Below are 12496 nucleotides of genomic sequence, written 5' to 3'. Positions count from 1 at the left end.
TTTGACTCACTCTTCATCTTTCAAAGACAAAGGAGAGCTTTTCTATGTAAAAGTCAGTTGTCAAGATAAACTTAGGGAAAAGGAGTCTGCAGCATCGAATCCCGCTGCACAGCCAGGACGCCCGCGTTCCAGGTCTTCCTGATCCCAAATCCCTGGGCCTGTCCCCCAACACACGCTGCCACGTCATTTGCAGTTGCTCTCTTAGGATCTCTGGGGAAGGGGGATGGAGCTAGATAGGATGGTATGGGACACATGGAGGCTGAGAAAATTAAGGCCATTCCACTTTAAGTTTAGTGTTAGCATACGTCCAGCCATCCCAGGCCCCTGGGGTCCAAGTCCCTGCTCTGCTGTGTGGGCTCTACTTGGACACAAGCTCGAGCTTGTAAATCAACCCTCGTGTGTTTGCATCGGTGTCGGCTTCTCGGTGGTTTCTCGGATTCGCAATCTTGGGCACAACAGTCCTGTGGTTCTGAGGAGTCCCTTCTGATGTGGACGTGGCCCCCAACAGCGCCTCCAGAGTCCTCCAGGGATCCTGAGGAAGCCGGGCTCCTCGGGTCCTGAGGATATGGGGCTCTTGTAAGCGTGAATGTGGCCCAATGTCGCCCTGAAGACTCCCTGCGGGTCCTGAGGAGGCTGCAGCTCATCAGCATGGACGCATCCCCACGTCCTCCTCAGGCCTCCCCAGCACAGGCGGGCTCTTGTTATTTTTTTATATATATATATATATTTTTATTTTTTTTGTGCACTGAGAGGCTCTCAGATGAAGCCAAGCTTATAGCATTAAACTTTTTATCACAGATTGTGAGTGGAGATAGTAAAGTAGCACAGAAAGCCTTCCTATTTAAAGGTGACAGTAGAAACATATGGCAACAGGCAAATTGTGGAGCAGTTGAGAGTTAAACAATCCACCCTGGCTCACAGCTAAATCATTTCTCCAAATATAGTCCTATTACCTATTGAGTTCTCGTGAACCAGGTCCTGGGCTTTACATATATCATTGTATTTAATCGTCATAATCCCTGGTAAGAGATAAATGGTAGAGCAACGTTCCAGCTCATGTCTGTCTGGAAAGCACATGCTTCTCTGCCCTCTAAATGCTTCTCCAAATAGACTGTCCTCCCTCTGTGCAGGGCCTCAGTTCTCCTTGTTAAATTAATTTTTTAATGCTGAGTTACTCAGTTATTCATAGTAAATTGTATGTATTATGACATTCCCCTCTAAATATTTTAGTATGCATGTGTATAAAATAACATTTTCCTAACATTGTCCCATCTAACAAGCTGTTAACTAGCCCAGTGAATTAAGTGACTATTCAAATGTTATATTTCCACAAAATTACATTCTTGAATGGTGTCTTAGACCTGGTTGTCACTTTTTAAAATGACTATAGGTTTTAGGACAGAGTTGGTTAACTTTTCTGAACTAACCTAAAATGATGAAATACAACTATTTTTGTTTGTTTCAACCCAGAAATCTTCCTCAAACACTTTAGCATTCTACCATCTTTTGCATATCAGATGTTTCTCCATTTCTCTGGTAGTGTTAGAGTTTCTTACATTCCTGAACTTTCACTCTGTCATGGATTTTGTTTTGGTGAAATACTGTTCATCCTGTAAACATGACTTCCCAGTGGATGCCATAACTACCTGCCGCCTATAAGCAGGGCAGCAGGGAAGGGGTTTATGGTGGATGTAGGTGTTTACTTTGGTCCTGATTTCAAGCTGTTCTTGCCCCCTTTACACTGTGTTACTTAGCCCACAGCCCTGAGCCCACTGGTTTACTTTCTGTAGAGAACAGGAGGTGAAGGGAGCATCATGGTACCAACCTCTGTAGACTTGATGCCAGTCCTGTTTTCAATCGTAGTTCCCGTGCTTCTCTGTACTTTGAGGCAGGAGCTTATTGGTGTTTCTGCGGGACCTGTTCTGTCATCTTGTCAGTAGTACTTGTGAGCCACTGGGCTGAGTCTCTTCCACTTTATCTGCTTCCCATCTTGTAGGAATTTCTTGATATTTCTCATCTATTTTTTTCTTCTCTCCTAATCTCTCCGTTCTAGTCATTGACTAAAGTCTAATCAGTGACTGTCCAAGTCTAGTCAATGGGGACTTTCTAGTCACCTTTTCAAGGGGAAGAGAAGAAGAGTAAATGTGTTCAGTCTGCCATGATTAACCTGAAGGTCCTAAAACTCATTTTTAAAACTCATTTTTAACTCATTTCTCCAACATTAGCTCCTCAAAAATGAAATAAGGAGACTGGAAAGAAATCAGGAACGAGAAAAATCTGTAGCCAACCTGGAATACTTGAAGAATGTCTTGCTACAGTTCATTTTCTTGAAGCCAGGTAGTGAGAAAGAGAGACTCCTTCCTGTTATAGATACAATGTTGCAGCTCAGTCCTGAGGAAAAGGGAAAACTGGCTGCAATTGCTCAAGGTAGGTGAAAGGAAATTATTGGAACTCCTGTTTCATGGCTTATATTAATTGTTGGCCTTGTGGTTGAAACTTTGTGTGCTTACATTCTTTTTCCTGACATTGTGACTTAAAACATTTAAATTTTGTTCATTTGGGTGAGTTCTGTCATACATGTAACCTGAAACTAGATTTGAAAAGCTAACATTTTAACACTTTAGGGCAATTATAGTACATAATAAATTTTAAGATGCATCAATATACAATACTGTAGTTAGATCTTTGAAAATTAGGCTTTTAATTCTAGCATTGAATTGTATCAAAGAATGTGGTTTTTATTTTATATCATAATTGTTTAAGGTGTATTGACCTGCTCTCCTCCTTCCCTACCTTCGCCTTCACCCCTTCTGCCCAACCGTTGGTCTATATCATACCAACAATCCCATTTCGCAAGGCAGACACAGCTTTAAAGCTCTCCTGTTTGGAGCTTAGATTTTTGTGGCAAATAGATTTAATACTGTGATTTCATAAACTCCTTTATTTTTTTTTTTAAGATTTTATTTATTTATTCATGAGAGACACAGAGAGAGAGGCAGAGAGACAGGCAGAGGAAGAAGCAGGTTCCATGCAGGGAGCCCGATGTGGGACTCGATCCCGGGTCTCCAGGATCATGCCCTGGGCCAAAGGAGGTGCTAAACCGCTGAGCCACCAGAGCTGCCCCATAAACTCCTTTAAAATGATTCACATACAACTGTGGTTGTTACCTGATTTCAGACTACATCTTAAGGATCATGGTTTCATTTTTGTTAGTTTAAAATGTTATTAGTGACCTTTTCAAGCATACAGGCAGAATGCTGTCCCTCCCTTGTAATTCTCACTCATCTTTAACAGTCTTCATGGTCTCAGACTTCTTTTGACAGGGAAAGAGCAGAGCTAGAGATTCTAAAGCCAATCCCGCACATCATATGATTTCCCCAGCAAATGCGTCACTGTATATTAGACTCCTCTGCCATCTGCACCAGTTCACACTCAGTGTCCCATTATCGCAGATGTCTTTGTACAGCACCCTAATAGGGCTCACACACTGCATTTGGCTCATGTCCCTTAAGCTCTGTTTTGTTTTGTTAGCTATAGCATTTCAATTTCCATGCTCATTTTTGTAATATGTCAATCAGTAGTTGAAGGAACTGGTCATTTGTCCCACAGAAACACAGTTCTGGATTTGGCCCTTTGAGAGATAGCATTTAAATTGTTCCATTGTTTCCTGTAAATAGGAAATCAGAAGTCTTTTTAGATCCAGGTGCAGTTGGACAGAATGGGAAACAAAAATCCCTCATAGGTAGTGTTTTATGCTTTCTGAGACATCACATCAGTAAGCCCAAAATGTTTAGTTGTCCCACTTTTGACTGGTTAACGTCGTGTTGCCTTTTTTTTTTTTTTTTTTTTTAAGATTTTGTTTATTTGAGAGAGAAGGTGGGGAGAGGGAGAGGGAGAGAGCACTGGCAGGGGGAGGAGCAGGAGGAAAGAGACAAGGAGACTCCTTGCTAAATGCAGAACCTGACTCAGGGCTCTATCCCAGGACCCTGAGATATGACCTGAGCAGAAGGTAGATGCTTAACTACCCAGGCACCCTACATATTTGATTTTATATATTAATTTTTTGTTTATTCTGCCAAAGCTAAAACTATTTTTTTCATTGTAAAATTAACCAGGACTTTAGGAAGGAATATGTGTATTTTTTTTAAAGAATTTATTTATTTATTCATGAGAGATACAGAGAGAGGCAGAGATACAGGTAGAGGGAGAAACAGGCTCCCTGTGGGGAGCCCAGTGCAGGACTCAATCCCAGGATCCCGGGATCACGACCTGAGCTGAATGCAGATGCTCAACCACTGAGCCACCAAGGTGTCCCTGGATATGTGTATGTTTCTTTTTTTAAGATTTTTTTATATATTCATGAGAGACACAGAGAGAGGCAGAGACAGGCAGAGGGAGAAACAGACTCCCTGCAGGGAGCCCCAATGTGGGACTCGATCTGGGACCACAGGATCACACCCTGAGCTGAAGGCAGACTCTTAACCACTGAGCCACCCAGGCATCCCTGGATATGTGTATTTTTAATTAAAACATACTTAAATGATACGATCTCAAAATATTTAGCATATCTAATAGTCTTTCTAAAAACCTAGCATGTTTAATGTAATATAGATGTTTCTAACACTCAAGTGGCTCGTGTAAGTTGAGGATATGTTAATTAAAAGATCTCAAAGAGACTAACCTAAGAGTCCTAGTAACACAGATATTATTGATCATCCCATAGGGGGCATATAAGAAGTTCATTAGAAACCCAGAACTCTGAGATAGGTTTTTTGCTAAGTCCTTTAAGTGTATAGGAAGGACCCCCTCCACCCCCCGCCGCCACCCTTATTAAACGCAAACTAATGTACCTTTGAAAAGTTACTCACTTCTTTTATCTATGTGAGCAAACAAAAAAAGACTTATAAAAAAATTGAATTAAAAGGGTTATGGTCTTGTAGCAGATAGAGATATGGCTTAAGTGAGAATTACTGAACTGAAAGATAGGTCAGAAGAAATTACTTAGAATTCAGCATGGAGAGGGGCACCTGGGTGGCTCAGTGGTTGTGTGTCTGAGCCAAAGGTCATGATCCTGGGGTCCTGGAATCGAGTCCTGCATTAAGCTCCCCACAGGGAGCTTGCTTCTGTGTCTCTGCCTCTCTCTCTCTTTGTCTCTCTCATGAATAATAAATAAAATTTAAAAAAAAAAGAATTCAGCATAGAGAAACAAAGGAATTAATGGAAGAAAACTCTACCCAGAGAGTGGGTAATAGAGGATAGAATGAAGACAACTAACATATATTTAATAAAGTTCTAGAAGGAGAGGAGAGGAAAGCATGAGGTAGAGACAGTATTTGAAAAGAATGAAAATTTTTCAGAGTTGAAGGACATCTATCCACGCATTTGAAAAAAATCTCCATACAATTTCAAGTAGGATAAATAAAAGGAAGTCTGCCTCTTCACATAAAAGTGAAACTTATGCCAAAAAAGGCCAGAGAAAAATCATAAAAGAAGACCCATTGCCTCATCACCTTTAAAGGAGTGATTGGCTCACAGTGGACTTCTCAGCAGCATTGGTGAAGTTCTGTCTTTAGTGTGCTGTAAGGAATAACTCAACCTTAAGTATTTTTCAAGATCTTTTCCAATGGAATCTAAGAATTTGCCTCCCTTGGAAATGTTCAGCAATGTAATGTACTTCGTGTATAAGGAAAACCTAAGTGAAAGGTCTGAGATGCAGGAAGGAATGTCATGAACAGGAAACTTGTCACCATGCTATGGATAAGGGTCCTGGGCCTCACCAGCCAGACCAAAGGACATTTCTCTACCAAGGCCTTAAAGACAAAAGGCCGTTTACAGTCTCTGATGTTGTCTTCTTTAGACACAATTTGAGGTGAGCAGGGTTCACGCCCTAAATAATGCAGGCATGTGGTGCTTCTCTTTGCAAGATTGGAATCTCAACTCTGCTTCTCAAGTAAGAACTGAAAGTTGGTTCTCTCCATCTTTCTTTGCTCCCCAACAAGGTTATAATTTACAGAGCTGTGTATTGTTACTTACTATACAGTATTACCAGAGTCTCATACTCTGTAGAAGTAAATAAAGAGGAAAAAGACCTGAAGCCTAATAGAAGGTTATATACCAATTTTACCTCAATTAAGGGGGAAAAAGGAGGAAAAAGGCCCAACAATTTCAGTAGGACAAAGGCAAAGACTATCAAGCTTTTTGATCATCTCCAGACTGACAGGAAGAGAACACACTCATACTCACTGTGTCTGATTTGGTTTGCAAAGAACTTAGAATCTTATCATAAAAGAGCAATTACTCAGGGCAGGAGCACAAATGCACACTATCTCAGCCTGTCTTTGGTCCCTATTTACCTGAGGACATGAACGGCTGCCAGGACATTGCACAGGGCCGAGTCCTGCCAGATCTGAGATACGGCTGAATTTTTGTTGTGTCACAAGACTTCTCTAAGTGCACCATTCCTTCCAGATGAACACACAGCGATCTGTGCATTTTGTTTAGGAAATGCAGGTACCTGGCTCTCATCATTCTGGGGAGCAAGGCCACTGCCTCCTCTGATGGGAGAACACAAAGTCAGTGCCCAGTTTTCCATCGCTTAACAATATCATTTCCCCTGGCTTTCTAGAAGCTCTTCACCATGCAGACTGTGGGAAGACTAACTTCTAAAAAGTCTTTTGCCACAACAGTGCCTTCCAGGCATTCACACTTTTATGTAACCTTCTTGCCTTAAGTGGCCATTAGGCTGGCCTAGTGACTTGTTTCTAACCAGTAGAATACAGCACAGGTGACAGGGTGTCACTCCACGATTAGGTTAGATTGTGACTTCTGTCTCATCAGCAGACTCTGCCTTCTCCACTCACTCACAGGCTGACATTATTAAAGAGGCCAATGTGGGGCCGCCTGGGTGGGTCAGTCAGTTAAGCATCCCAGGACCCCTGGGATCCAGCCCTGCGTCATGCTCCCTGCTCTGTGGAGAACCTGCTTCGCTCTCTCCCTCCAGCCCTCCCCCCTCTCTGGGGCTCACGCTCTCTATCTCTCAAATAAATAAGTAAAATCCTAGGGGGAAAAAAGGCCACGTGGCAAGGAACTGACCCTGTGGGTCCACGAGCCCTTGAGGCACTGAATTCTGCCACATACCACGTGAACTTGGAAGCAGATACTTCTCCAGTCAGTTCTTCGGATGAGACCCATTGTGGGCCAACACCTTGGATACAGCCTGCGGGTGGCCTGAGGATCTGGCTAAGCCCTCCTGGCCTGGTCTCCTGGCCCATAGAAACTGAGATGATGTATGCTGTTTAATGTATGTATGTATGATGATGTAAGCTGATAAGCTTGCAGTAGTTTGTTACACAGCAGTTCATAACTAATACATGGATAAAACCAGTGAACAGAAAAAGAAATGAAAATGGTTTGTAAACTATAGGAAGTTCTCTGTTTAAGATTTTGGAAGTGCTTCTCTGCATGAGATCATTTGTGATTCGTATGTATGCTTGACAACGCAGAAGGGCGTCTGGAAAGGAGCATATTGAATTTAATGGTCATATCTGAGGAAGGGAAAGGAGGAGGGAGAGGACATGTAATGAGATTTTTACTTTTTTTTTAGGGTTGTAAAACTTTCAAATTATATATATTATATACAAATAAAAGAAAAGAGTAAAGGAGGCCTTGTCTAAAATTTTCTTGGAAGCCCAAAATTTTTCTGAATTTTATGATAGGATTTGTTTGTGTTGATCATAAAAAAGATAGAAACTGGAACACTCAAAACGAAGTGATACAACTTAGAAAAGTTTGGCATTTTTTATAAAGTTAAACATATTCACTGTATAACAACTGTCCCACTCTGAGATATTTATCCAAGAGAAATGAAAGCCTGTGTTCACACACAAAGAAAAAACTGCATAAACCTAACCACTGAATTATACATTTAAAAGGGTGAATCTTGGGGCACCTGGGTGGCTCAGACAATGAAGTGTCTGCCTTCAGCTCTGGTCATTAGTCTCAGATGTAGTGTCCAACAGTTTATAGCAGCTTTCTTTTAAATTAGAAAAACTAGAAACAATGCAGATATCCTTCACTGGTAAATGAATAAAACAAACTGGTAAAGCCACATAGTGGAATCATACTCAGCAGTAAGAAGGAATGAACTACTGATACCCACAGGAACACGGAAAAGTCTCAGATGCATCCTGCAAAGTGAAAGAAAGCACGCTCAAAAGATACATGATGTGATCCAATTTATATGGCTTTCTAGAAAGGGCAAAAATTGAGGATGGTGATGCTATACCTAAAGAGGATGAATTGCACTATAAGTAAATTATACCTCAATATACCTGATAGCAAAATGACTAAAAACGGGGTTTTTTGACTTGGTTTAGTTTTGCGGTTTACCACACATTTATGGAGTTTAGATTCTAAGTTATGTAAAAGCTTCTGTTTTAAAAGAATGTACAAATTCCCCTTATTGTCAGTAATACTTAGCTGTGCTGGGGACTTTATTTTGGATATCTAATGTAGAAAGACAAATACAGAAAGTTCAAGAACAGATTTGTAACATCAAAGTATGGTATGAGAAGATTAATGCTTCTTTTTTTTTTTTTTTTTAACTCCTCAAAGGTGAGGAAGAAAATGCTTCTCGTTCCTCCGGATGGGCATCCTATCTACATAGTTGGTCTGGACTTCGATAAGACTGATGGGAAAACATTATTTATTAACCAAATAGAATCCATTTGGCAAAAAAGTTTCATGTATATTGCTGTCATTCTTTTGTCCAAAAGTGTGTGTGTATGTATTCACATCTACGTGTATTTGTACATATGTAAGTCAGATGTATTTAAAAAGTCTCCACTTGAAGTAAAAGTATGAAGTACTTTTTCAGCAGCCTGAAGTGTTGATACCAGTCCACAGCGCTTTAACTCTGTGACCTCCCAAGCGTGCTGCCAGATGAAAACACCAAGAACAAAGTCACTCTTTCCCTCTGTGGAGCCTCAGGACCCGCCTGTATCTAGGCAGTACTGTGAATTTTGAAGTAAATTTTGGTACAGTACCAACTGGAATTTAGATTTTGAAAATAATGTTACAGGACTATTTATTGCAAGAGCAAACGTGCAGATAGATTATTATTATAAATTGTTAAAGAAAATTTGTTAATTAGAATATGAAGGAAAATGCTTTATTCATAAAATTGACATGTTTATTAAGGGATTATAAAGCAAATATGTGCAGTTAATTATGAAACTAACATTTTATTTAGTAAAATGAACTATTTTTTCTTCTCTAAAATATATATAACTCAAAACTCACTATGTTATCAGAAGCCCTAGTGTTGGCTGCTATGACATGGAACATGAACATAGGGGACCAGCTCATTACCTTGGGGTGATTTCATGGTGTCTCTCCAGGCTCTTGAGAGGGTTCACCTACTTTTAAGCCATGAATCTGTTTTGAGAATTCTTTTCCATCTCCTCCAATAAAAACTTATCAGAACATTGACTGTGTCATTCAGCATTGTATCTAACATGAGAGTGGTGCTTCCCATGATTCAGCAGACAAGCAGCTCCATACACTCTCCATCACGAGGAACTTCAGGAAGACACCTTAGAGGTCAGTGTCACATTTTCACAGGTCTTAAGGTGTTACCTGCCTTCGATGCCTCTGAATATATTTTATGGACAAGATCAAAATTGTGTTCTTAAATCATAAATCTGAGAATTCTATTTTTAATATTTATTTATTAAAAAATCACCACACAGTATACTCTGTAAAGTTTCCTTGAGCCTTCCAATTTATACTCTGATTTTCAATCTCAGCTGGTAAACCAACTTTGTACTTTAGTTATTCAGAACATTCCTTTCATTTCCAATTTAGTTTAACTGAAATTTGCTGCTGATATTGTTGAGTTTGTTCTTTAAAAAAATATCTCCCATATCTGTCTTTCCTCCTGTTTTAGAACAGACCTAACTAGTGAATGTATTAATGAAAATGCATCCATTTCAGAGCTGACTTTAAAAGTTTAGTTTTTTTACTTTATAAACTGTGAATATGCATATGCCAGCAGCATACAGTGTAACTGTAATAGTATCTAAATAAATTTCACTGTAAGTCTAGATAGACCTTTTTGAAGTCTGTATAAACTTGTTTTGAAGTACCATCTCTACTTATGAATGTTAATAACAAAAATACCTTTTTGCATGATAAAAATTATTACTTTGGTTACAAAGTGATATTCTTTCATGGTTTCAGCACGAGGAAATGTAATGATTATTTTAATATTTCTATTAAATATGTTTAACTGCATATCATATTTTTATGTCTACTCTTTTTTCCATTAGGCATTTTCTCTTTGGAGTTTTTGAGTTAAAGTCTGTGAATTGCCATTGTACATTTCCTTACTACTGTCTTTAGACTCTTGGGACCCAGGGTATCAGGTGCTTGAGAGAACATAGATGGACCTCTTGGTATGTGATGTGTAGATCATAATGCTTCCTTGTCTGACCTCTGCCTTCCAGCCGGAGCCGGGAGCCACTGGCAGCCTTTCTTTGGGCACCTCGTAAGTTCAGCCTCCTTTGTGATGTAAAGCATCTCTTGTATACAGTGAACTGTGCTTATGCTCCAAACAGTGTATGATCAAGAATTATATTTACTTTCAGCAAACTTTGAGAATTATATTCCTTTAAACAAACTTCGGCAGATGTGTAACTGAACTGCTTACTGGAAAAGCAAAGCCTTACTAAAGGCATGCGGTATTTTGTGTTCTTTTTAAACCCTGTATTGTTAGCTGGTGATGTCACTGGAATATATAGTAATGAGGAATGTGTAATTTCCAACAAAGATACAGTTTGGTATTTAATGAATGGCAGGACACACTCAAAAAAGTAACTCCTACTGTATGATTAAGTTGGAATGTAGTGGTCACAACTTGGTCTAAGACTATCCTATATTGACTTAGTATCTGAAAATCAGCTATTATTTCAAAATAAATGCACACTACGGAAAACAACCTGATACAACTTTGGGAGTGACTTTGAGCTAAGTTTTACCCATGAGTGTTAAAAGTATTTGGTTATCTACATATAGGTCAGACACAGAAGAAGACTTTTCCCCCTGCATTCAAAATGTGATTACATGGGGGAGGGAGGTGGAATCAAGTTGTGGCCTTCAAATTGTTACTTTAAAGGACAAAATAGAAAGCTGCATGTGAATAGAACATCGAATATGGTGAAGAAATACAATTTCAGTTTCAATAATGTAGGTGACCACCCTGGCTTCCCTTCAGGGTGGGCTCACTCAGAACCCACATAGTGGTACCTCTCTAGAATCGAAGATGACAGCAATCCTCTCTGTCCCTGCCTCATCCTGGGAACTTTTGCCTCACCACCATACCAAGGAACAAGCAATCAACTGAACCAGACACAGAGCCCTAACGCAAGCCAAGTAGATTGAATTGTAGTTTCTGTGTAATTGGGATTGTGATATGTAAAGACAGGAGCTCTGGAATGCCCAGAAGGAGCAGGGAAGGCCCACCTAGAAAGCACAGGAGGCTAAGCAGACATGCAGAGGTAACAAGTGGGGGCGGGGAGGCCTTTAATTCTTCTAATGCCCGAGACAGGTTCAGTGGGTTCTAGACTATGTCCCTGCATCCTCAGTAAACTTCTGTGCTTTGAGAGTGACTTTAAAGTGTCTGGAACACAGTGCAGTGGTGAGAGGAGAAACTCCACTCAGACCTGGACAGAATGTCTACTTCACTACTGACTGACTCAGGCTGTGCTTTTGACTATTTGAGCCCCCATCTCTATCTGCGAGAGGTGGACGTCACCACCACAGCACAGAGGTGCACTCCAATATCAGTTCCCCCTTTCTAATGCTATCTTCTTTCTTTAACCTGCAACGAGGTTTACCAGTTCACTTTTCTTTTTGTCCCCCTTTTGTCCTTCAGTGCATGGCATAATGCTAAGTAAATATGCTTAATGAATAAGCGATTTTATTTTATTTTTTAAAGATTTTATTTATTCATGAGAGACACAGAGAGAGAGGCAGAGATACAGGCAGAGGGAGAAGCAGGCTCCCCATAGGAGCCCCATGTGGAATTCAATCCTGGGACCCTGGATCACGCCCTGGGCCAAAGACAGGCACTGAACTGCTGAGCCACCCAGATATCCCAATAAGTGATTTTAGTAATCAGCAAGTGAATGTAACATTTACCTGCACATGTACCTATAATCACCTCTTGTTTTTAAAACTTTATAATCTAATCTGCCCCAAGCTAGAACTAGAATCAGGATTTCATGGAATATGATCAGCTAGTTAGTGAAAATGAACAATTAAAAATGTAGTGTGGGGAACCTGGGTGCCTCAGTGGTTGAGCATCTGCCTTCCATTCAGGGCATGGTCCTGGGGTTCTGGGATCGAGTCCCACGTCGGGCTCCCTGCACAGAGCCTGCTTCTCCCTCTGCCTTTGTCTCTGCCTCCCTTTCTTTGTGTCCCTCATGAATAAATAAAT

The 12496-nt window shown here is 40.3% G+C and overlaps 1 protein-coding gene across 2 annotated transcripts in view; it reads left to right on the top strand.

Moving 5' to 3' along the window:
- The window catches only part of GCC2 (GRIP and coiled-coil domain containing 2), a 54226-nt gene extending 44739 nt beyond the window's left edge, over positions 1-9487 (top strand). For both annotated transcript variants that reach the window (XM_055327881.1, XM_055327880.1), the window contains 2 exons: positions 2226-2427; positions 8614-9487. In XM_055327881.1, the coding sequence (XP_055183856.1) occupies positions 2226-2427; positions 8614-8684 (273 nt within the window). In that variant the 3' untranslated portion in view covers positions 8685-9487. The remainder of the gene's footprint in view (positions 1-2225; positions 2428-8613) is intronic.
- Positions 9488-12496: the final 3009 nt, after the last annotated feature.

Source organism: Nyctereutes procyonoides, unplaced genomic scaffold (assembly GCF_905146905.1).
Source record: "Nyctereutes procyonoides isolate TBG_1078 unplaced genomic scaffold, NYPRO_anot_genome, whole genome shotgun sequence".
NCBI classification, from domain to species: Eukaryota; Metazoa; Chordata; class Mammalia; order Carnivora; family Canidae; genus Nyctereutes; species Nyctereutes procyonoides.
Note: the sequence above shows the minus strand (reverse complement) of the source record. Positions and strands in the feature narration are given on the sequence as shown.